The following is a 27045-nucleotide window of genomic DNA, read 5'->3' as shown; positions in this document are numbered from 1 at the left end:
CCGTTTACGCGAAGGAATTATCGTAAGTTACTACAAAAGTAACGCTCGCGTAAACGTAGTAATAGTAACTTGTGCCAATGTCAAATAATTAATGAAATAAAATTGCTTAAAGTTTCCGTGTGCGTAATCTATCGAGCCGATAGAAGCAATTTTCTAATAGTAAACGTGAACGAGCGAGTAAGACGATCGGAGCTAGAATGCTGAAGGTCACAAGTTCGGGTCCTGGTTTTTTTCTAACTCTTTTTGCATTTTTATTTTTTTAGGCAAATGAGTTGTTATGTAATACATATAAACTAGGAAAATTATTTGACAATCATTAAAATTATTCGCATATTTTCTAAGAACTTTAAGAAAGTTAACGATTTGCTCATAAAAAAATAAGAAATAATTTTCAAATTACAAAATAAATTTTTTTTTATTATTATATAATAACAATAGTATTGTTCATTAATCTTCGGTCTCGGTTTCATATACATATATATATATATATAATCAATAAGTATCACAAGTAATTAATAAGTACGACAAGACTTATACATATATGCGCGCGCGCGCGTGAGCGCGAACGCCGAGCAAAGAAGCCTATTAGCACGATTCTCGCCGGCTCGCGGCTGACCGAGCATCGAGCATCTGACATCACTGCGCTGAAATCTGGCATCACTGCAAATTTAGTCCGGATTTGCACCAGGGGCAAAGTCTGTAGGTAAAATCGGGTATATTTAGTCCGGACTCGCACCAGGGGCAAAGTCTGTCGGTAAGGGGCAAAGTGTGTTGGTAATCAAGGCACGGAAGTGCGGTCTCGATGACTTTTGAGGGGCCATTGGCTATCTGTCTATAAATTGTGCTAATCTGTGGCTTTAGCATCCCCGACGCCTACTATACAATATACATACATACACTTGTGTTGTGTCACGTCGTCACGTGTCACTTGTCGTACTAGTGCAGAAAGTTCAGTCAGAGAACAAACCTCTCTCTTGTCAGTGATTAGATAGAAATAGTTACATGGTTGATACATTTGCACTTAGATTTTAATGAAAATAATTATTTCTTTTTGGATTATAACAAAATTTTGAAAAAGTATTACTTGGCACTGTGAAAAATATAATTAATCTTTGGTGTTGTTTTTAGGTTAGATTAGATTATGAAATTTGTTGTGTTTATCTGAAATTTCGACAATATATTTATTTGATTCTATTTTATACTCTTGAAAAAATACTATTTAAAAAATAAAAAATTTTCTCAACTCTCTTTCTCGCAAAAATAGTAATTAAATATTGAAAGAAAGTGGTTTACTAAAAAAGTTACAAAATCTGTTACAGAATCAGTTACAGAATATAGGAATGTAAGAAAAATAACACACGATTACTTATTAATATTTTATATCTTTCCTTCACATTGTATATATAAGCAGACAATAATAGATAATAAATATCGTTTTGCATAAGAAATGCATAGGAAATTTCAAATCCATGTAAATTTGTGTAATTGATCATTTAATCAATTAATTTTAATCTAACGTAACTTAACTTAAAAAGCGTTTGGTCGTTTTTGGCCTCCCAACCGACTTTAATAATCTTTTATATCACACAAAGTGTTTAGGAATTTTATTGCCCTGATTAGCAATATACAAATAACAATAAGTTTAAAGGCTTCCACACAATGAAAAATATAAGGAACAAGGAACAGATATTAGCGATTAGGACCAAAGAATCAAGAATAAAGTTCGATGCACGATGAAAAATACAGGCAACAAAAACAGGAAACAATACAGGCAATAGATTTTTAACTTATCGGAAGCTGTGTATTTTGGTTGAAATACGGTGGCGGAATTGTATCTGCATCGGCTCCTTAGTTGCAAGATTATACAACTAAAGGAGGGTACAGAGAGAAGTCCAACATATCGGCATACCTGGATTTCAAATTTTCTATCAGGTCGAATAAGTTCAATATAATAACATTTTACCTATTTCAATTAAATTTGAAACAATTTTATGAAGTCTGCTAATGTTAATGTTGTTAATGTTACCAGACTTCCCATTTCAATATTGCCCGCCGTCACTACAAGAATGTGACATCCAGTAGCGGAATGAGATTTAAAAAAACGTATTAACATCTTACTTTAGTGCCCATATGAAGTCATCTAGTAAATGAATACAAGAAAACAATCAAAAGAGGATTAGAATGAAAAAATATGCGATAATTATAAAAAAATATTTTTTCAAAGATAGAGAAGTTTAATGAGCAATTGGATAATTTGTTCAAATAATAATGTTTTTCTAAGGAGTTTGGAAGCACAGTAAGAGTAACACATATGTTCTTAATATTGAAGAAAAAAACATCCTTTACATCGTGAACAACTTTAACTGCGATATCTTGACTCAAGGATTTGAGATTAAAATAAGTTTCATATAATTGAGTTCTTTTGACATAAGCTTTCAATTGATTCCTGTTTCATTAAAATCCGTCAAAAGGGGTCAAATATATTTTTTTGACCAAACTCTTTTAAGTTAATTAAGTTTTAACTTTTAATAATTAATTATTTTTTTTATAGTGCCAATAATATAAATAAACGATTATAACTTATTAAACTCTGTTTTCTGACAAAAATAAATAAAATACAGGTACTGTATTTTTATTGAATTCTAAAAAGTGGCATCAAAAGTAGATAATTATAAAAATTGTATTGTTGCAAATGTTCTTTATAATAACGTTCATATTAATAAAGATTATATATTAAGTGTATATAGACATATTTTATATATAAATAAAACTTTTTAATTTTATGTGATAATGAGTTTACATCAGTGTCTTATTAATACCCATATAAGAAATCATGTATACGTCTTATCAAGGCGCTATGTAAAAGGTTTAAATCGTCCCACAGCAGGAATAATTGGTTCGAATATATATAATATAATAAGCTATATATAAATATTTAAAGCAACTATTATGTGTTCTAAGAATATATATAAATATGTATTCATAAATTTCTAGTTATTGGAGATGAAATATTAAAAGCTCAAGTAAAAGATACAAATTCACATTACATATGTAATTTATTATATAAATGTGGTATTCAAGTAAAAAAGGTAAGCAGGGAGGTATATAATATAGTAATTATATACTTGATATTTCATACATCTTAATATGCAGAATTTATTCTTATTTATTCTTATAGTAATAATAAGTAATATGTTTTATAGATTTCTGTTATAAGCGACGATGTTGAAGAAATCTCAAAAGAAATTAAAGATGCCTCCAACAAATACACTTATGTTATAACATCTGGTGGAATTGGGCCAACACATGATGACGTTACATATAAAGGTAAATATTGTGTATTATATAAAATATAATCAATAATTGTATAGTTTCTTAATATGTTTTAATCCATAGGTCTTGCCAAAGCTTTTAATGATAAGCTACATTATCATCCTAAATTAGTAGATATAATAAAAAATCATTTTATGATCAATGATGCTTTATCCCCTGTTTATAAGATAGCTCAAATTCCTGAAAAAGCATCTCTCAAATTTGGTTTAAATACAAACATAAACAAACCAAATAGTTTTCCATACATTACATTAGAAAATATATATGTATTTCCTGGTTCACCTGTATTTCTTGAGAAATCTTTTCAAAATTTGTATGAGGTAAATATCTTTATGGTAAACTATTTTCATTAATTGTTTTAACTAAACTGTACTGTATATACTTACTTTATTTCAGGAATTGCTTTCTACAAACAAGAGATTCGTAAAAGAAGAGGTATTTATTGATGCTAGAGAAGATTTATTTGCAAATGCTTTATCAACTGTAGTAAAAGAATTTCCCAATGTTTCTTTTGGTTCTTATCCAGTGAACAATTGCAGGTAATGTAGAGTTAGAAATTATACTGTAAATATAATAACCACTTGTTTTATTTTTAAATATTTTCGTAAATATACTGATTAATATTAAGTATTACTACAAAAAATGTAGTGTATATTTTTCATAAAAAAATCTGCATTTAAAAAATATTTTTAATAAGCCATTTTTTTGAAAACTTAAAAATAAACACAAAGTATATGTGCAGGTATTTTAAAGCATTTGTAACCATAGAAAGTGATAACGAAAATGACACTAAAAGAGCGAAACAAAGATTTTACGAACTAAATCCTGCAGATATTTTTGTAAATTTTGACCGAACGCCGCATATAGATTGTATTACCAAGTATAATAATTTTCTTCAAAATTGCTCACATCGCCCGATTTATGAGCAATCTCTTGAAAAGCTTAGGTAAAAAGGATAATACATTTTACATTTTATTGTATTATATCGATATTATATTAATATTATCATATTATATATTAATTTTTATTACATTTAGACAATTTTATCAGAATCCTGAACGTGTTTTAATATATTTCGATAGTAGTATGGAATCGAGCGTTGTTATTCATCTCGCTCATATATGTAAAACTCAATTACATTCTGATAACAAATTGCAAGTGGTTTACTTCAAAAAGGAGATGCCGGTTGACATGGAAGAATTCATCAAGGAAATGGTTGACAAGTAATACAGAATAATCTATTTCTCTTAAAATTACAGTCTAAAAAATATAATTTAATTCATTGACATACATATTGACATATATTTGACATATAAATCAGTATTATGTAACAGATGTTTTGTTATATTTGGAGTAAATAAAAATTAAATTATATTGTATATTTCTTAGATATAATTTAATAATGTATACCGTGGAAACTGCAGTTGATAATAAGATAAACAAGATCGTTCAATTGCACTTACGGCCGACATTACTAATTGGAAAGGTTGAAGAGAGTGGTGAAAGTAAAATTAACTCTAATTATAACAGCATGGATAATGTGAATCAATTACAAATCGATAATCCTTTGCACAACTGGACGAAGAAAGACGTATGGACTTTTGCTTCATCGCTGTATCTACCATGTAAATTGACAGCTTAAAGAACAATGGTAAGAAGTAATTGTAATAAAGAATGGTAATTTTAAAAACTGTAATTGCAACAGGCATATTACATGATCTGTTTTTACATTATTTTGCGTGTTATATTTTACAGCATGAATGTTGTGCGTAATGAAGAAAAATTGTAATATAATATCTAATATAACAGTAAACATATGGGGCAGAACTTGTAATATATTATAACATACACAAGATAGAAAGATTGATTGTGTCGATTGTGTGCACTAATGCCATCGCTGAGTTACAATGTGATTCTAACTCCAAATTTCAAAAATCGAAAAATATTTTCAGATATTGTTTAATCTTTTTAAGGATAATCGCGACGCGCACCCACAAAAGCAACTTTTGTATTATCTGTGTGCAGTTTTCAATATGTCCGCTCAACCATTCGAGCAATGAAACTGGAATGTATGTATACATCATGGAAGAGGAAGGTATCGGAAGGATAGGAGAACTATGGGGCGAGACCGAGGTATCTTTTGAGAGTGGGGGCGAACTACAAGCTCGTATTACACATTTTTCAGCTGAAGAAAGCCGACTGGTTGGAGAGAGAGAATGTCCACGTTGTCTTCTTTTATTTTTTCACCATCCCTGTTCCATTCTTTTGAAATTTCATTCCGAATTAAAGTATTCCCTCTTTTATCCGTTGAAACTTTAAATTGAGAGCGAGTCGCAGTGTCGACGTGTCTTACTGTTCCGTGCTATATCGCAAGTTGTTCATCCAGGCCTTTATTAAAGCTTAGACCTTTATCAACCTATCCTACATATAAGCCTATATCCTAACATTTAAGTCTTTACATGCAACGAAAGTAAAAAGATCAATAATTTTTAACGCGTTATAAGCAAGAAGATACGTGTCGATATGCATGCTCGCACATACGCATGGACATTGTTGTATACATTGAAAAAGATGAGGAAAGAGAGGCCGGTACTAGAGATGGAAACGAAACGAAACGAACGTATATTTCCAGAACAAATATTTACGCGAAAGATGTATAAAAAGAGCGAAAATGTGTTTTCTGTTTGATTTGCGACTGTATTTTTCTTTCCGATCCAACGGTCCTCTCCTCTTCCTCCCTCGTCCAGTGCTGCCTTGCTGCCTTCACTCAGCCAACTACCCAACCTGGCCCAACCACTCACGGCACTCACTTATTCTCGACTAGCTTTCCCTTCTTCCGCGCACTTCTTCAGTTCTTCTCGCAGATTCTTCGCGCCCACGCCCGTGGGCGGACAGAGGGCTGAAAGAAAGAGACAATCCTGCGGACATAAATTATAGATATACATGTTTCACAAATCTTGAACGAGTTTCAAATGAGAGATATATTTGGAATCGATGCTTTTTTACCAATTTTACCTGCCAAAAATACGGCGTTATTTTCATTTTCTGCCACGATTCGTCATTCTCGTCTCAATTTTCGCTTCAATCTATTTTGGTTTTTTACTTATTCAGATCAGAATGCTCCTATATTTCTTGTTACTTTTGCACCTAATTTGTGAGAGCGAGGTCTAATCTTGGATTTTGTTGCGATCCTCCTCGCGCTTTTCGCAGTACGATATTTATTATTATATACATTAATTTCTCATCTATCTCATAGATCAGCAAAAATAAAAATTTAAACTAATAACTATTTCCAATATCTCGACAATACGCGAATTAAATATCTTAGTGTTATTTACGATATACTTATTATTACAATATTCCAAATGTGAAGATTTTTCTTAGAATATCAACGATGCTGAACAATTGATCCTAGTGAATAAGCTTTACACACGATATGGAGAACGTAAGTACTTGAAAAGTTTAGATTTCATAAATTCCGTGATATGCCCGTATTGACTATCTATCAAAAGTTTATCTGATTTGTACGTTTCATCGTAATATAGCAATATAGCATATATGTCATGATGAAAAATGTGGGACATCCTATTGTTATACAATGACAAATTACCAGAAGAAAAGAAATCACGAATTCTTTTTTTAGATTTTATATTATATATATATACCTATATATATATATATATATATATATCGCAGACATCATGCCATATACATACATCAAACCAATTGAATAGATAACAACTTCCGATATCAAGCCAATTATATTAATAATTAATTTTCTCAAAAAATTTACACTAAAGTAATAGGTAATAATTGACATATGTATTATTTATAAGCCATTTCTAGATGATTCAGTAGGTACAATAATGACCTGTTTTCAAATAAGTTCTGGATGTAAGGTTATCTCCCTCTCTCTCTCTCTCTCTCTCTCTCTCTCTCTCTCTCTCTCTCCTCCCCAATTGCAATTAACAGTTACATAGTTTGCAAAATTATATAAAAATCAGCAACAATAATAGGATGAAACTGAAATAAAAAATATTCCACAAAATATAAGATATATACATTATATATATAATCGCAGTTTATAAAATATACATTAACAGTACTAAGTCTTAATCTGAATTTCTACTATTTGCATTCACTCTTTATCTGAATCGATCATATATTTTCTTAAATTTTACAGTTTAAAACTGTTAAAGTTTAAAACAGTATCAAAAGACACGGTATATAGAGTCTCGCGCCAAGTATACGCGCAGCGAGATTGTTAATGCATATATGACATTGTATAATATATTATATCTTTTTTCCACAATTTTTAAAATCGCTGACTTTAAATGATATATGTTATGTTCAAAAATTCCTAGATAATATGATCTATCATGATAAGAGATTGATGAATGAAAATCACAATTAAATATGATTAATTATTATATCGAAGAATTATGGAGCAACAGTTGGATAAATGCCAAGTTTAAGTGACTTTTGTTTAACAGCTTGTTGAAGACATTACAACACGCAAACGAAATTTGTACACTCTCAGAAAGATTTCTAGATACAATACTATTAGGATCGAAAAATAGGGCCAATCATATTTAATATTAAAAGAAGAATATTTTAATCTTAAATAGAGGAATTCTTAAATTAGACTTCTAGAAAGAAGAATATTTTAATCTTAAATAGAGGAATTCTTAAATCTAGAATAAAATAATCTTGATGCTATCTCTCTAATTTTCTCATAATTATTCTAGATTTAAAAATTCCTCTATTTAAGATTAAAATATTCTTCTTTCAATACTAAATATGATTGGCTCTATTTCGATCCTAATAGTATTGTATCTAGAAATCTTTTCTGTGGCTGTACGGACACAAAGATTTTCGTTGGCATGATTAATAAAGAGTGATTGAACGCGAGGGTTGTAGCGGTCCGAGTCAAGTCGGAGGGTTGGTAAGCTGTCGCGTGCCACGCTGTTATCGATTTCTTTCTGCCGCTCTCATTTCCTTTTTCTACTATCTTTCTACCGACCTATCTTCCTTTTCCACTTAAGCATATGGTATTGCTGGCTCGTCTCTGCGTAATCCAATCATTTTCTTTGCACGCAATACTTCATAACTTTACAGTCACTAATTATTAATATAATTCTATTCAATAGTGTGATTATTGTTGGAATATATAAAAAGTAATAGTTTTTAAATTTTTTGTAGAAATATATATGCTTATAAAGTATATATATTGCTTAACATAGTGTTTTATATGTGTGTATACATATATAGATACCTATGTATAAATAATATATGTATATGTGCGCGCGCGTGATTATATATCAATATACATTTAGCAAAAACTTGAAATATTTTTATTTAAACGTTTTTATTCTCCCTAACTTTACCCCCAACTTAATATATATATTTTATAATAAATATAAATTTATATAAAAATATCTTAAATATAATTTATTAAATATTTTAAACACATTCTCTCTCTCTCTCTCTCTTTTTTGGATTCTGTGAAACATATTTGAATATATTGCAAAAGATATTTTGATATTATAAAAGATATTAAGATAAATTGATCAATTCTGATTTTTGTCTTATTTTTATTACCGCCTCTGTGCGTGCGTGCGTGCGTGCGTGTGTGCGTGTGTCACATTTGAAAACTAGCAGTGGAATAACATTATTTATTGCAAAGTTATATTAAGAAATACATATACTTAAAGCTCCTGTTCACTCACTGTAGCCATCTTGAATTAATGACGTCAGAACCGAGAAAATATATTATAAAAATTTTTGCAACGTATATTAAAATAAAAATGTTTTTCGATAAATAGTATTTTATAATCAATAGAGTAGACTTGTAAAATAAATCAGATATTTCTCTTTTGCTTGGGTAATCAATGAATAATCCACATATGTCGAATTGAGTTGTGCCTAGTCAAGAATAAAAACAAGTTTTGAGAGCCGAATGGAAATAAAAATATATTTGTTTTCACATATTAATAAATTACAATAAAATGGAAGTCTTCGATATATGCTAACACACTATGACATTTATCTTAAATATAAAAACACTACAACGAAACAAACACTAAAACGAAAAATGACGCTGTAGGTTGCAAAAATAGTTTAGCTTTTTAACGTTATTTTTCGTGTCTCTAGTTTACAATTTTGCCAAGTGTGACGCTGAGTGTCAACGCAGACTTGGCAATCGAGCCAGCATCAGGAGCTTTAATTTAGATATTAAAATTTAGATATTAAAAGACGAGATCAATTCTTGTGATTACACGATATTTCATGACAATGCTTGTCATTAAATCGTTCAATCAGGGTTGATCATCTTAAAATTTATATTTATATGTAAATTTAATTTAATTCATTTATCGAGAAGTATAAAAATATGAAAAGTGACTTCATTGTCCAAACACAGGCAGTAAAGATTCCGGAACGTTCATTCGGAAATGGAAGAAAGACACGACAACGTTGGAAAAAAGGCGAGAGAGAAAGACATTGAGGAGAACAAAAGATCCAGGTCAGGGGTGGTGGTCGTTGCGAGCGGCAGCGCGGGCGGTGAGGCAGCGTGGCGAGACGAAGCGAGACGAGCAAGGTACGACGGTAGTGACGACGGTCGCGTGCTGGTCGCGTGCCGGAGGCGGAGCCAAGCTCCACCGCTCCGCGTGCCACCCCCAACTCTACAACCTGCGATCCTTTGCCCCGCCACTACACCCTCTGGTGCGCTCCCTCGTCGGTTATTGATTCCCCCGGGTAGCTACCCCCTATGGGGTGCTAAAGTGGAATGAGTAGGACGCGGTGGCTAGAGATGAAGTGGCACACTCCGAGAGAGCACGGAAACAACGAGATGTCTTGAAATTGCAACAACTAGTCGTGGTGATTACTTTTTTTAGTATCTTTTTTTCATATTTTTCTTCCTTTCCCCACCTTCTCTTAATTTTTTATTTTATGATAAAGAGACATTTTTTTGCATACAATAAAGAAAAAATGATACTAAATCTTACTTTTTCTCTTAATTTTTGACAGTTTTGAATTAAGTTAAGTTGTTAGATTGTTGAGTTTTTGTTACTTTCATTTATCTGCAAGAAATTTACTTGTTTGTGTCTTATATTGCATATTATAAAAAAAGTTTCTTTATCTGCAAACATGACTGACGATTTTATAGCAGTAAACGCGAAATTCTAAGATTCAGAATTAACGATAGAAAGAAGACAGTTGAGTAAACGTATTACTTAAATGTATGATATTGTTGTGTAATTTTGAAATGACCTAGATTTTTCCAATCCTCTTCTGGATCAGGGCCAATAACGATAAAGTTATATATACTACAAACAATATAAGGAAATGGAGAAAAAAGAAACAGCACGCATGGTAGACCTTTAAATACTTTTTAAGCAGTGAAGCAGGGTTTGATTATAATTAAACAATATTTATGAATATTTCAATAAAATCTAAGGAAAAATATATTTTAATGTATATATTTTAATATATGTTAATGTCCACTATTATCTGGATATTTTCAATACAGAATGTTTGATCTCTTGATTAATTAATTTCTTTCTTTGCTTGGTTTATTTCCGAATAAATAAATATATGTTTAAAAAACGTAAAGAAAGTAGGAATAATGCTTTGGAAAAGAGATGAAAGAATAGCAATAAAGTAAAATACGCTCAAAGAGAATTGTGCGTTGATGGACGGGTGGAGATAGAATGAAGTTGCGAAAAGGGGTGAGCATGAGAAGAAAGTCCTTGACGCGGCGGAGACTGTGGCGAGCGGTTAGGAAAAATACCGCAACAAGCGAAAAGAGAATATCAAAAGAAAAAGAGGGATGAGAGCGAAAAAACGAGAAAGCGATAAGTAAAAGAATCAGGACAGATACAAAGATATGTACGTATTTATAGATAGGAGAAAAGAATAAGATAGAGTAAGTAGGTAGATAGTTATGATAAGAGTGAGATGGAAAAGAAGATGAATTAATAAAGGATTTATTTGTTAAAGGTGATTAAAGTGAATAGAGATAAGTGCAATAGCTATACGAATGATGGAAAACTGTTGTCTGTAGCTTTACAACTCTTAGAAAATGCGCACAAACTTTTATAATTATTAATCTTTCCGTTTCATATCCGTTACAACCGTTCAACTGTTATATGCCTTTTCAAAATAATTATCCACATAATCCGCACGAAACAAGGCGATTATTCCGATGGATGAAGAAAACATGTCTGATTTCAGATTTTCAATCAATCAAATATTTGTCATCGAATCTCTCTCTTGAATCTCTCTCATCGAAAGTCTCTTTGTTAGACTAATTTTATTAGCAGAATGCATTGACTCACATTAAATTGATTAAGAATCTTAACAATAAGTGGTAAAAATTATTGAATAATCGATGAACACACGAATAATTCACGTGATTGTAATATAATAATATATTAATCTAATAATAATAATAATAATAATAATAATAATGATGATGATGATGATGATGATGATGATGATGATGATGATGATGATGATGATGATGATGATGATGATGATGATGATGATGATGATGATGATGATGATAATAATAATACATAATACATAATACATAATACATAATAGCAATTCGATAAAGTATCATGATTTATGGCACAGATATTTTTATAATCAAACTCAATCGGTGCTTTGCGTGCGCATAAATTAAAAAAGTCACCTAATCGCTCTAACAGATCGGAAAATGATAATAAGAGGCACGCAAATTGCAAACTAACAATGATTAATGGAGACAATGATCACAAAACTCCAATTATTAATTTATTATTATTATACATAATACACACATTATATACATAATGCAAATTTATCACATAACATCATCCTAAAGATAATAATTTTGCAAATTTGGAGATATTGAATTAAATATAATTATTATATAATTTATTTGCATAGAGCAATTTTATACAATCGGTAATAACTTCTGAAACAAATCATTTTAATTTCTAAAGATATATATAATTTGTTAACGATTGTTTTATCTATTTATTTTATTATATTATATTATTCCGCCTTGTCAATTTGCACGTTTGAAATACTGCCTAGCTACGTCTCCCTCTTGATTAAAATTTAATGAATAAATTATATAATAATGTGCTATTTATGCGCTCTTCAAATCTGTAAGAAAAAAATTTTGCGCTCGTTTCGTTCAACCAAAAAAAAATTTTTTTTATTGAGGGCTAAGTAGGCTATCAGTGAACCCCCCTACATGTTAATCATAAGCAAATCTGAAAAACAAATACACATGATTTATACGCTAATTATGCGGTTTCACATCAGAGTAATATAATTTTTGTGTCGCATCCCTTAAGGGACTTCCTTCTTGGTGCAAATGGTAAAATATTCCCTTATAACTCGTTAAAAATACTAAAATTTGATTACCCAATTATGCACAATACTTACGCGAATTATATGCGCTATTATTTTAAGATAATTACGATTTTTGTGTCGCAACTCTTAGAGACTTCTCTCTTGGTGCAAATGGCAATATTCTCTTATAACTCATTAAAAATATCAAAATTCGGAAGTTCTCTAAGAGTTGTAACGCAAAAATCGTCATTATCTTAAAATAATAACGCATAATTTGCGTAAGTATTGTGCATAGTTGGGTAGTCAAATTTTGATATTTTTAATGAGTTGAAGAGAATATTACCATTTGCACCAAAAAGGAAATCCCGCGCAAAAATTGAAATTATTCTGATGTGAGAGTACATAATTAGCGCATAATTAGTGCATAAATCCTGTGTATTTGTTTTTCATATTTGCTTATGATTAACATGTAGGGGGTCTCACTGATAGCCTAATTCAGTCCCCCATTTAAAACATTTTTTTTTTGGCTAAACGAAACGAGCGCAAAAATGTTTTTTTTTTTATTTAAAGAACGCATAAATAGCGCATTATTACTATAATTTATTCATTAAATTTTAATCAAGTGGGGGGAGGACCAACTAGTGGAGAGCCAAAACGTGTTTGAAATAGTCAAAAGTCCTAAGGCTGACTGAGACATTAAAGTTATGGTTTAGAACTTTAGAATTTAGATGTTATGTAATATAATTTCTTTATGTCACACGTGCATGGAAAGTGGCCCATTACGCACGCGACGCGCGCGTGATAGGCCACTGTCCACGCACTTGCAACATGAACATAAAATAAGAATAGAGTATGCAACACGTGCGTGAAGTTGAAAATTCCCGGGTGCGGTGACCGCACGGTCAACTCCGCACCCGTGAATTTTCATCTTCCAGCACTTGTTGCACAAATAACTATTAAATATGTAGCACAATCTTTTTCAATTTTTGCATGTAATGAGAAAATTGTGTCAATATGAATAACTGGTAAATATTTAACCATATATTCTTCCATTCTATAATCTTTTTTTAAAATTAGATTGGAAGAGGCTGTAAGGCGGGTCACACGCGGATCAAGATGCGTTTAAATAATATAATAATTTATTCTTCAAAATCCAAAAATCCAAACGTTTCGGCTCCTGTCCGAGCCATCTTCAGTGGTATAATGTTAACAACAATAATAAAATGTTCTCCTTAACAACATGGTGAGTTTACTGTTTCCAAGTTTTACAGAAACCTAGTGAGACTACAAGGTCCAAATCAAGTAGTCTGGAGAACGAATACATCGTAGAGTCAAATGAAAATGGTATGAACATATAGCAAAGAAATGATCTGTACAAAGAGATCTGTACGAGGAGATCCTGTCGACACGACGCACAACACAAAAATGATTCGGTAAAGCAGGCAGGGGCAAGTCTTATATGTCAAACGTTGGCAAGAATAAATTGAAAAAACGTGTAGGTCAAAACGTAAGAGATAATAAATAATATAAAATGAGCAATAATAAATTCATAAAATAGTTAGTCGGGAATGTCTTAAGTCAAACATTGGTAAAAATAAATTTAAAACGTATAGGTCAAATCATATATATATATATATATATATATATATATATATAAGAAATGATAAATATTCAATATATAAAGTCAGCGGTTATAAATACATGAAAAATACTCATGATCCTACAGAAGAACAAAGTGTCATGGACATGGTTTACAATTTATTCAAAATAGACACGTACGCGTGGTGCAAAAACTCTGTATCGGCCTGAGAGTTCAAACTATTCTTTTGTAATTTAATATGTAACATTTCTGAGATACAAGTCACTTTGCTAAAAACCTTTCCTTGACCAAAATTTTCACATTTTTCCAATCAAATTCGTGGTTAAAATTTAATCTGTGTTCAGTAATGACGGAGTTACCGTGTTTCTATGAATATGATTACGGTGTTCCGTAATTCTCGTTTTGAGTTGCCTCAACGTCTGGCCAACATAAGTAGCGTCACAATTTTTACAAGAAATTCTATACACGACGTTTTTATTTGATTGGGTAGGAAGGATGTCTTTCTGGACTTTGATGAAATTCTTTAGTTTATTCAAACTATAGAATGACAAGTTGACACTCAAATCCGTGACCACGTTTTTGAATTTCTTCGATATATTGAAAACATATGGTACCGATACGTTTGGATTTTTGGATTTCGAAGAATAAATCATTATATTATTTAAACACATCTTGATCCGCGTGTGACCCTTACAGCCTCTTCCAATCTATATTTAAATTTTGAGGGTCTTTATATTATTACATCTTTTTTTTAAATTCATAAAAATAAAATAAGGTAAACAATTGATTATAATTTAGAAACATTGCATTTAAGTTTATTCTTACAAATGCGAATTTATGTGTAAAAAATAATTCGAAAATAATTGCCATTTTCTAATAACCATGTAATCCTCTATCTCTCCCAGCTCTATTCTCTCTTTCCCTTTCCACCTTTGTCTATCTCTTTTTCTCCCTCTTTTCTCCCCCTCTCTCTCTCTCGTTTTTTCTCTCTCACTCTCGCTCCCCCTCTTTTATCTTGCTCTCCTTTTTTCTCCCTCCCTTCTCTTTGCATTAGTCGCGTGTGTGTGTATATTTTAAATTGTCTGGAGAGGGAATTTATATCTTTCATTTTATTTTCCATATCCTCTATCTTCTCAGCCTCCCCTATTGCACAGCAGATGTACTATTCTGCTCACTGGTTGATAAAAAATGTGCTATAAAATCAAAGGAATTAAAAGTTTGGAATGTGCGTATTTGGAACGAGTACTGGAATGATATAATAATCGATTTGCTTTGGTATGATATACGTTTAAGAATTGTCATAAACTTATAAATTAATAAAATAAGCTTCTGTTAATAAACATCTATAAATTATTTTCTTTCAAAATAATACCAATAATCAATGAATTGTACTGTGTAATAAATAATGACTTTTTTCGAACACAAGAATGAGGGTAATCGTTTCCTGATAGCTTTTACGCGTCGAATACGATCCTGTTTACTAAATTTACTCTATTACGTCATAATTTAGAAAAATGTGTGGTTCAATTTGCAAAAATGGGCTATTTGAGTGTATTTTATCATATTATAATTACGATATGTGCAGACATGCTAAAGAAGTTTTATTATAATCAAAATTAAGCATATGTTGTTAAGATTTTCAGTCTTTAAAACGAACTTGTGTCAATTATAACCAAAAGATATTCATGATTAATAAAATTATTATTTGCAAATTTCTCAAAATTCTCACGTGATAGAGCAATTTGATAAACGAGATCGTTTTCAGCGTTTAAAAAGAACTCCAGAAGACAATTATCTTTGTTCTCTTACGCATCTTTTTGTTGACAGCTTATAGTATTATCAATATGTTAGTGGAGTTATTAAAAAGTTTTGCTACACGAAGTTCATTTGTAATTCTATTATTCTATCATCGCTACCTTTCTTTCATTTTATCTAAAATACTTTTTCTATCATCATTTTATCATATATTTATTTATCATCTATCCTTCAATGCAGAATCATGTATCGCGGATCATGTATACCCACTGTCGCATACGGCATACGCATATAACGTATGGCGTATGGCGTATCATGTATCATCGAAAAGAGAACACAGTCCGTTACGAGATAGGAACGACTTCGCTAGCAACGCGCACGACGTTGCTAAATGCAATTTATAGGAAACTTTTACGAAATAGCGCCATAAAGGGAAGTGGGCCAGAGCTTCTTCCGACTGTAAAGATACACTAGCTGATGCAATAGTGTTTCGCGATATAAGAAGATCACAATACAACTGTAATTTAACGAAGATGATCATTATCGTTGTACATCAGAATATTGCGAATGTATTAACATCATTGTATTGGAAATTCTCAGATTTGGCATTTTATCGAAATCGGCATATATTAAATTTATGCGAGTATATTAAATATTAACATAGTATAAAGATACAAAAAAAGAATAGTAATTGTGATTCAAATAGAGGTAATATTGAAGAAAAGTTGCCGAGGGGTATTGATTTATGAAATTTTCTTTACTTATTCATGATATTATACATTTCCCGAAGCTTCTATTTGTACAAACTTTCGTGTATTGAAAAGCTTTTGAATCTGGAAAGTTTGCAAACTACGTATCATGCTCAACGCTCTCCATCTCGTTCGACACGCTTATTTCGCTTCTCTGGCTTCTTTTTCATCTCCATCTGAGTTTCTTTTTATATGGTATAGTACAATTTATTCTACTCCTCTTAACTATCTTTGTCTCTATTCACGGATCGATATAATAACAAAAAGAAATAATAAATGCAAACGAGATCGCGGATACTAAGTATTTGTGTAAAATGTACAAAAAGTTTCTATAAGAAAGTGCAATTTAATCAATTAATATAGAAACAAATATTCATCTTTTGTTTTTAATAATGTCTTAATTCTTCGTTAAAAATTAAAAACATTTTGTTTTGAAAAAATAAAAGTTTTCGATTTTTAAGAGCAATAACAGATATTTTGGCCAGCTAACGATATGAAAATACGGGCAACCGAATCTTTGGAAAGCTGATCAGGTTGCGGCATGAGACCGTCAGGTGGTAAGCAAGACCTTCACCTGATCTTTTTTTCTTATCTTATATATTGCCTGTACTCCTTTTCACTTTATAATTTTCACATATTCCAGTTTATATAACCATGCTATGTCAATCGTACTTTTTGTTTTTTTTTTTTCGTTATTTCAGCGCATGATGTTATCTATTTTACAAAAGGATTGTAAAATTGCGTGATTTCTTCTAATGTTTATTTTATGTGCTAAAATTTAATTTTTGTTATTTCATGTATTTAGTGATATTTTTATATTTATTAATTCTTGTATCTTTCATGGTATGTTGATTCCCTAAATATTTACTTTATATCCAAAAGATGTGTACACATATCTTTCTTGACATTTTTCTCCTTTCAAGCAATACAATTTCATTTTGTTTTTATTTAATATTTCACGGAACTATATACGATTTTATGAACGACATATTACCTTGACGCCTCTTCTTGTTCTTATAGCTCATTTATTATCTTATCGAAATTAAGGCAAACGGATATTTCTTCCGGAATAATCTCAAACTATCGATCTGTTATCCGATTTAAAACGTTTACTTAGTATCATATATCGTGTACAAACCAGATATCATCGGCTACTATACTTTGATGAGGAATTTAAATTACAGAAACGGACTGTAAATCAAGTTACAGCTGTCTCTTGATCTCTATCTGATCTTGTCATATCAGTATTTGCAAATGTAATTTTGGTTTATTTATCATGTAAAAAGATCCTTTTGTAGACAACGACGATGATAACAAATGCACATTAATTCATCGAAGAATTGACCAGGATTTGGAATAAAAATCATATAAAAAATGATTTTTGATACGACATTGGGCAAGACATTGTTTATTTTTGAGAGAGAGAAAGAGAGAGAGAGAGAGAAATAGCTATAATTTTGCTACTAATTAAATCATTGAAAATCAATTATTCAAAGAACAGAATATTGCTTTGTATAATATATATAGAAATAATATTCGGCATTTAGTACGCAAATTGATATAAATGAAAATAATGCGATTGTTAAGCTGTTATGCTTGACTAATTGTAAGCAAAGCAGTGAAAGAGACCAAATAGATCTGGACAATCACAACGCACAGTAAATAAATCTCAATTCGAAATAACTTGAATGATGCCATGGTTCAAAATTTAGATTCATTCATATTCGTATATGATAAAAATTTTCGCTTATATAACGACACAAATATGTTTGAAAAAAAAAACAGGTAATAACAAACAATTTCCATTGAAAATCTTCAACTTTTACCACCTTCGTAAATGCCAAAACCCGCTATTAGCGAAAGAAAAACAAGACTTCTTTGTAAAAGTATAAAACCGGGTTAGATAAAGTGGATAAAAGTGGATAAAAGAAATTCTAACGCATACAGTCAATTGACCTTTACATTTGTGCAACAGTTAACAGATGGTAGTCACTCTTGTAAATAAATCAAACTACTATTATTATTATGTGCCATTTAGTATACGTCAGAATAAATATAAAATGTACGATTTCTGATCAAAACTGACTCGCTACTTAGAATGTCACTTTTCACGCACGAGCAGCGATTTTAACCGATACTTATATTTAACTTCATAATATTTACGGAGAATACTCTGTTAAATTCGTAGTGTCAAATTATACCTCAATTTGAATTATTTTTAACTATTTCTATAAGTCGCTACTGCTCCTACTCAATACGTCGTTAATTTAACTAAATCAATGGAGCTAAAATAATACTGTTTTGTGTTAAAATAATCAATTTCAACACACGTGGTAACTAAAAATAACAAAATTAACATTTTGTTTAACTCAAGATATTGGTTTAAACATCCTTTAACAGTTTACAGAGGATATTTATAATCAAATATTTTCATATCTTTTTCTTTTCTTCCAATTTCAACAAAGTATCGCGGTATCGCGACACAAGGAACAGTTAAATGATTAAACTTGATCGCGGGACAAGGATACTACGAAATAAAAGCTTATAAAGTAAGAAGAAATCGTGTTGGTCTCATCCTATCTTTTTTTATTCTCCTACATCGATTACACATTAATAAAAAATAATTTTTTTTTTGAACACAGAACTAATTATTTCTTATAATTTCTTGAATCCTAAATACGGATCCGGTTTCCAAATTATTCCATCACGTCATAATTTTGAGGAATTTACAATTAAAGTTGCAAAAAGGAGCTATTTTCACGTACTTTGTCATATTATAACTATGATATGTGACGGACTGGAGAAATTTCATTGCAGTTAAAATTAAGTATGTTGTTAGGACTTTCAATCCTCAAAAGGAGTTTTTTTGTGTCGGCTATGGTTAATAAGATATTCAATGTTAAATATTAGGTATATTGCAAAAGAGCTGTGAATAGATCATTGATAATAGCTTTCAATTGTGTTCTCGGTTTTCGGCTCTTAATTTAACGTATACAAAGAATATTAAAGACATTAATGTTGAAGAAAAACATTATGTTTCTCATATGATCTTTTACACAACAGTTATTTTTGAATAAACATGTTCAAAATTTTTCAACTACAAGGAATAGAAAATAAGCGTTTTTCCTTCTTTTTTAACTTTACGATTACGTTTTATAAATATTTTGCGATTAAACCATTCAATTGAACGTTACTTTGTCGAGCACTAGTGCAAGCATTAATCTGCAATAATGCAAAATTTCTTTTGTAAAATTAAAAACGGTTAATTGGATGAGAAACATGCTCGTTTGATGATACGTTGTTTCTAAGAATCATGCTATTTCTGAGAATCATTGCTATCCCTTTCATATATTAATATACATATATATTCATATAATGCTTACCAGTAAGTACTTTTTAGAGTATTTACTGCTTCATCTATCAGATATTGTTAAATATTTTTGATAAATATAAAGATTACATAATAATATGAATGACAAAGTATAACAAACTAAAAAATACATGTCAATCATAACATGCTTTCGTTAGCAAGGCCGTGAACTTGATCCTGAATCTTTACCTGACCTACTCAACCAGACTACCAACTATATAAGGACAGTAGAGCGAAGCCAGTTTTCTGTCAAGGAACTCGGCCTTATGAGAAAGAGCGGAAGAAGAGAAGCGAGAATGTAGTTGAGGGTGAGTAGCGAGGGTGAAAACGAGGGTAAAGTTGAGGGTGACCATAGTCGATTCCTGGCAAAATGGACAGGGATTGATTCATGCTGTCGGAAAGTCCCTCGATAGAACTAAACCATCTCAAACCTATCCTCCGTATACCATTATATTTCTGTCTTCGTTTTTTTTTAACGTCAATGACATGCACGTGATACAAAAGTTTGACAGAGATTTGACGAAACATAGATAATCTTAAAATACTAATTTGAGATTTATAAATATAAAAAATTAGACAAATGTATTTTGCATATATTCTTTATATGTATTGTTTATGTTCCTCGTTAAGAACTGAATTCTCTGATAATTTTAATAAAAAAAGAGATAACTACAAGAGAAAACTTATATTCTTTGTCTTCATATACTTCGTATATTTTTCTATCAGGTTTTCTTTATTTCTTTGGTTCCTCGAATAAACCAAAAACAAGAAGGAGGACCCCCCCCGTTAGTCAAATGCATAATTCATATCACACTTACGATTCTCTAAGGTGTAGATTCTTTCACAAATCCGCTTTCATTTATGATTTGATTCAGAGTTACATTTGTTATTAGAAGAGCCTTTCTTCGTTATTCATCTCATGTTTATGTAATACGTACCATTTTCTCATGACATTTTTGAAATATATAATCTAATTATTTTCATGACTGTCCTGTAATTAAAATCATTGACAACAGAAGACACTTGATAAATATTAAATAATTAGTAATTCATAAACAACTTAAACGATTTTTTATTATCAAAAGGAATATTAAGAATTGTGAGAATTTTAAAATTGATAATTGAGATTTTGACAAAGAATCTTCAAATTCCAATCTTTATGATAACCAATCGTTCGTGCCTTAGAATGATAAAACAAAATACGATAAAATTAGATATTAAGCAATCAATAATTGTTATTAACTTATTAAGCAAAGAGCAAAGAAAAAAACAAAAAAGTAAAAGAAAAAAGCAATTGTTGAAACCATCGAAATCATTTCTGAACAGCAAAGCAAAGCAATACAATTTATGTTACATGCAATCTGCATTCTTATTCGGATATCTATTATTAAGGACATTCTTGAACAAGAATAAATACAAAGACATTTCGGTTGCACAATATACGAAAACGTGGTACGTAAAAATATGAATACTTTTTTGTTGCCTGCATTTTTTCTGATATTGCAAATCTATACGCAATCATCGGAGAGACTAAGCTTTTAGTAGCGACTGTACTCACGCTGGAAAATCCATTTCGTTTTAACTTTACGTTCAAATTGAATGTTTTGTAGTTGTGTGTCGACTTGGGAGAGACGTAGCTGCCGGGGTAGAGAAACGAAGGAGAGGTTGGTAGGTTGACGTGGTGGAAGTTGATAGAGGAGAGACGATGGTAGTGGAGTGAGGAGAGCAGGAGGGATCGAGTCTGGCGCGGGGAGAGTGAGTGGATGGTAGAAAGGGGTGTAGAGGTACCAAAGGAGGAAGGCAGGCAGCCGTATTCCGCTCTCCCCTTCTCAAAATCACATTCATCAGAGGCGGACGGCCGCACCGCTCCATTCCGCTCCTCTCCGCTTTACTCCACTCCACTCTGCGCAAGGGGTGGTACACAGTGCACGGTACCGAAGAAGGTGCAGCACCGTGAGAAAGTATAAGTGAGGGGGTAAATCCATGTACCGGTGGAAAGAGGGAGCAGGAGTACGAGAGATGGTCGATGAGGGGCTGGGGAAGATAGGGGTGTAGGGGAGAGGCTGGGAGACGCGCGGATATTGATTCCCGCGGGATATGCGCGCGTTCAACGAGACTCGGAAGTCTAAAATATACGTATGCTGTTTTTAAGAACGTATACATATTACGTGCCGTGTAAGTCCATCCAATGTATACACATATACATTGATCAAACCTTAAGAGACCTTAAAGTAAAATATCGTTTCATTATAACAGTCGTGAATTATCAGAAATCCAACTTGATTCTAAAGATTAAGATTGTACATGCGATATTGAGGAAATTCTAATTATGATAAGCAAAAGATCGACAGATATTTTTTGAACGCGAATATAATGCTGATAATGAGTTGATGAGAAGGAAGATTGATGATATTGCTTTATAATAGTTGTATTAACTGTACGCTGTATTAACGACTACAATAATTGTAACGTAATATTACAAGTTACTAATTATAATTATCTAAAAATTAATATAAAGGACAGAGAAGTTTTATAGAAATGCTTACAATGGTAATGTGCTGCATTACTCATAGTCGATTCTGTAGTCTATAAGACGATCTGATTTTAAGAATCGCGTGGCATCCATTTAATGTTTCATTGGTGTGTCATAAACTGATTTTACATTAATTGTTGATAATGTTAATAAGTTAATACATAGAATAGATGTTATATGAATTATATTTTAAGACGCGTAAGTAAGGTCGGAAGAAATTAAAGCACCACTTCAATAAAATCAGTAGCTAGAGAGCGCTTGCGCTCATTGGAGCTTGTTATTGGATTCATGCGGACATGAGTGAACGAGCATCACAGCTAGTAAAAAAAGGAAGGATGAAAGTGAAAGATCAGAGGCAAGGCAAATTGAGAAAATGAGACAAGGAATGAGGACGGTTTTAAAGTTATAATCTTTAGTTGACGGTGTGGATACATGGCATAGAGGAAACTTTAAGGAAGCTCAAACTAGAATTCAAAAAAAGAAGGGTCGAGGAAAGAAGAAGAAAGAGATATCACATCTGATCCCGACACTCACGGTCGCGTGAGTTCTCTTCCTTGTTTTCCCTCCGCTTTACTTGGCTGGTTGGTCGGACAGCTCGAGGCGAAAATCTAACGCGCGTAAACCAACACATCGCGCGCGCCACTGAACTCCATTCTACGGCATCCGCCGTTGCCTCCACTTGCCAGCCAGTTCGGGCTAACCACCTTCCTGCCTGCTAGCCTGTCTGTCTGCCTGCCTGCCTGCTTGTTACCCTACCGTAGTTACTACTACTAATACTAATACTATCTCCCGCTGTTGCCGCGCATCACTACTACCAGCGTTGTAACTACCACATCAGTAACAGCCAGCCAACACGCTGCTGCTACTGTCGGCATTACTGCGGCTACAACCTACGAACACGTTTTATGAATGAAACCCACGTGGAAACCACGTGACTACTAGCCGTCACTGACCCTACGTATATGATGCCAACGATTGGGTTTACTTTATGATATAACACCTCGTGACTGCTTATCAGTTAACCGTTAAACAACTTAATCGCGATATTTACTTTAATATTGCGAAGAATTCTTAAACAAATTTCAAGTATCTAATAGTATGATCAAATTTTATTTGTGTAATCAAATAAAATAAATATAAAAGTAAGATGATATGTATGTATATTGCTCTTTGATAAACGTTTAGAAATACTACTTCGTCAAGAACCGCAGGTTTTTTTTGTAATCATCAACAAAACAAACTATAAAAAGATATACACAAGTTTTTAAGGGAAGCTTAAGGTTATTGTAAAAATACTAGAAAATATTTGTGTGTGTGTGTATATATATATATTATATATATATGTCTCTATATATATAATATATATATATATATATATATATATATATATATATATATATATATATATATATAAAGTGTGATATAAAGACCCTTGAAATAAAAATATAAGTAGAAAGAGCTGTAAGGGTCAACAACGCGGATCCAGGTGCGTTAAAATATAAATGTGATTTATTCCTCGATTTACAAAAATCCAAACGTTTCGGCTCCTGTCCGAGCCATTCTCAGTGGTATAATATTAACATCAAAAATATATTCTCCTTTTACATGGTGAGTTTACTGTTTCAATTTTACAGAAACTTAGTGAGACTACAAGGTCCAAATCTGTAACGTAATTAAGAGTTACATCCTTGTCTTAAATTAAAATTCTAGAAAAACTCACCAAGTAGTCCGGAGAAAAAAATACATCGCAAAATCAAACCAAATAATAAGAAAATAATTCAAAGAAAATGATCTGTGCGGAGCGATCTGTAAGACGAGATCCCATCGACACGACGCACAACGAAAGACTGATTCGGTAAGCGCAAGCAGATAAACGTCTTATAACAAACTTGAGAACGTGTAGGTCATAAAGTAAGAAATAATAAATAAATAAAATACGGTAGTTTATTTGTACAAAATTTGACTTTAGACTTCCCTGACTATATACTTTTGTATTTATCGTCAACCACCGTATTTTATTTATTTATTATTTCTTACTTTATGACCTACATGTTCTCAAGTTTGTTATAAGACGTTTATCTGCTTGTGCTTACCGAATCAGTCTTTCGTTGTGCGTCGTGTCGATGGGATCTCGTCTTACAGATCGCTCCGCACAGATCATTTTCTTTGCCTTATTTTCTTATTATTTGGTTTGATTTTGCGATGTATTTTTTTCTCCAGACTACTTGGTGAGTTTTTATAGAATTTTAATTTAAGACAGGAATGTAACTCTTAATTATACGTTACAGATTTGGACCTTGCAGTCTCACTAAGTTTCTGTCAAATTGAAACAGTATAAACTCACCATGTAAAAGGAGAATATATTTTTGATGTTAATATTATACCACTGAGGATGGCTCGGACAGGAGCCGAAACGTTTGGATTTTTGTAAATCGAGGAATAAATCACATTTATATTTTAACGCACCTGGATCCGCGTTGTTGACCCCTACAGCCCTTTCTACTTCTTATATATATATATATATATATATATATATATATATATATATATAGATATGTTTCGTGACTGTTTACGTTTTTTGAAATGTACAGTCCTGGAATATAACACATATATATGTAATAAGATTCAAAAAAATATCACGAAAATTGCCGTAGGACATCATTTTTTTCCAGGACAGTCCTGGAAACTGCCAAATGTCCCGGAATATACCGATATCAAAAATAAAAGTTCCGGAACATACTTCCGGACCTATATATATATTATATATACACATACATAATATTTGATAATTCATATAAATATATTTTAGGATTATGACTTACAGTAGAATAAAATGACTTCTTTGTATCCGGTAGCATTAGCTAATCGTATATCAACTGATGAATAAATTGTGAAATTTTTCTTTAACATATTAATTTTCATATAGTTCGTTTTTATTGGTCGGATGATGAGAAAGATTTTTGTATATTTAAGTAAATGCTTTGGCGGAGGCGGAACGAGCCCTTCCTGACAAAAACTACCCAAAAAAGAATTAGATCTGCCGAGATATGACCATGGTTCATCAGATCTGGCCTGCAAATATAATTTGATCTGCAAATTGTCTCTATCTGACCAGATCTGAACAAATATAACCAGATCTGACTAGATATAATTTGATCTGCCAAGATATAATTATTTACCGAATGTATCCAGATCTGCTCAGATATAATTAAAAATTATGAAGAAATGTAAAATGTTATAAAACCATAAATATATCGATTTAATTCGAAATTGTGTGCCACTTTATTATAAGCGTGCGATACAACTGATGATATGAGTATAGTTGTATCGTACACTTGATTTATATACCGTTCTTCTATACTGTCGTTTGTCATATTTTAAATACGAGAAACGGATCTCATCGAATGCCATCTATCGGATGATCCGACATTTGCACAGGGTACAACAAAAAGGTCGGGATACTGAATTATTTCGGAAAGAGACAAGAGATGACGTTTTCGGAAGAAATGTTTTATACAAAAGTTGTAGGACATCAAGTTATCCATTATGTGGTGATATTGATTTGACCTTGAACGATCTTGGGAAAGTCACATCAAGGTCACATTGAGTTCTTTAAACGGAGACCCCTATTTTTTATGTCATATTCTTGTAACCCTTGTCGAGACGTTTTCAAAACACTAAGATAAAGCTCTTTTTTCGTTAAAAATTTCCTGAAATATTTTAAATTTTGTCATATAATATCTTTCTTTTTTTATCTAAAAAAAGGCATTTAAATCGATACTCGCATCTCTCGAAGTCTTTTTGAAAGTTTCGAAGTTATTGTTGACTCTTTTCCGCGGTGCTGATTGGTTCTGTTGCTGCGCTAACTTCGTGAGTGGCTGTCATAGCATATTTTGACAGTTAGCTAAATAGTCCGCGCGAAGCGCGCGTCTGTGATGTCTATATGAAATATGAGATATCTCATAAAGCATTCATTTTTCGATAACTTTACCTTCATACTTTTATACGTAGAATAATGAAAGGTATCGAATAATAATATTAATTTTTATTAATCTTTACATTTAAAATTTTGCAAAATTGAATGCGTCTACAAAATGCAACCAAATATTTTAAAATAATTTTTTTCTGCTTTTTTTTACAATAAACAATTCTAAATCTTTTTGTTACACCCTGTTTAACCAGTAAATAATTCTTATTAATTAAAGATTAAAGTAAAAAATGTAAAATCTAATAATTCTTATTTGAGTTGGTAATTATTTATGCAAGTCTCCAAATAACTTCAACAAAATTTTTAATGTAATCTAATTATTAAATAATAATCAAATTGAGAATTTTTTCACTTTTGTTTATTCATCAT

At 31.5% G+C, this 27045-nt stretch overlaps 1 protein-coding gene and 1 pseudogene across 16 annotated transcripts; one reads left to right on the top strand and one right to left on the bottom strand.

The window, feature by feature from the left end:
* Nucleotides 1–810: 810 nt before the first annotated feature.
* On the top strand, nucleotides 811–11882 carry LOC143904542 (FAD synthase). Of its 15 annotated transcripts, none has more exons than XR_013258943.1 (11): nucleotides 819–2896; nucleotides 2995–3089; nucleotides 3204–3327; nucleotides 3397–3653; nucleotides 3730–3872; nucleotides 4076–4279; nucleotides 4371–4556; nucleotides 4723–4984; nucleotides 5307–5466; nucleotides 9755–10212; nucleotides 10610–11882. XR_013258943.1 is itself a non-coding variant. In XM_077419320.1 (10 exons), the coding sequence occupies exons 2-9, from the start codon at nucleotides 2791–2793 to the stop codon at nucleotides 4973–4975; spliced, it is 1368 nt and encodes a 455-aa protein (XP_077275446.1). In that variant the 5' UTR covers nucleotides 819–1005; nucleotides 2739–2790; the 3' UTR covers nucleotides 4976–4984; nucleotides 5307–7282. The 15 variants fall into 15 exon arrangements, 11 of the variants coding, with proteins under 11 accessions (XP_077275452.1, XP_077275451.1, XP_077275450.1 ...); XR_013258942.1 differs by having other exon boundaries at nucleotides 9755–11223; nucleotides 11335–11882; XR_013258945.1 differs by having other exon boundaries at nucleotides 818–2896; nucleotides 5359–5466; nucleotides 9755–11882.
* LOC143904544 (uncharacterized) lies at nucleotides 5935–22140 on the bottom strand (annotated as a pseudogene). The gene is made up of 2 exons (XR_013258946.1): nucleotides 21714–22140; nucleotides 5935–6232 (listed from the first exon to the last, which is right to left on the bottom strand). The product of XR_013258946.1 is annotated as an uncharacterized LOC143904544 (transcript).
* Between the last annotated feature and the right edge of the window lie 4905 nt (nucleotides 22141–27045).

This window comes from Temnothorax americanus, unplaced genomic scaffold, assembly GCF_048541705.1.
Source record: "Temnothorax americanus isolate GAGA-0224 unplaced genomic scaffold, ASM4854170v1 Scaffold53, whole genome shotgun sequence".
Lineage (NCBI taxonomy): Eukaryota > Metazoa > Arthropoda > Insecta > Hymenoptera > Formicidae > Temnothorax > Temnothorax americanus.
Note: the sequence above shows the minus strand (reverse complement) of the source record. Positions and strands in the feature narration are given on the sequence as shown.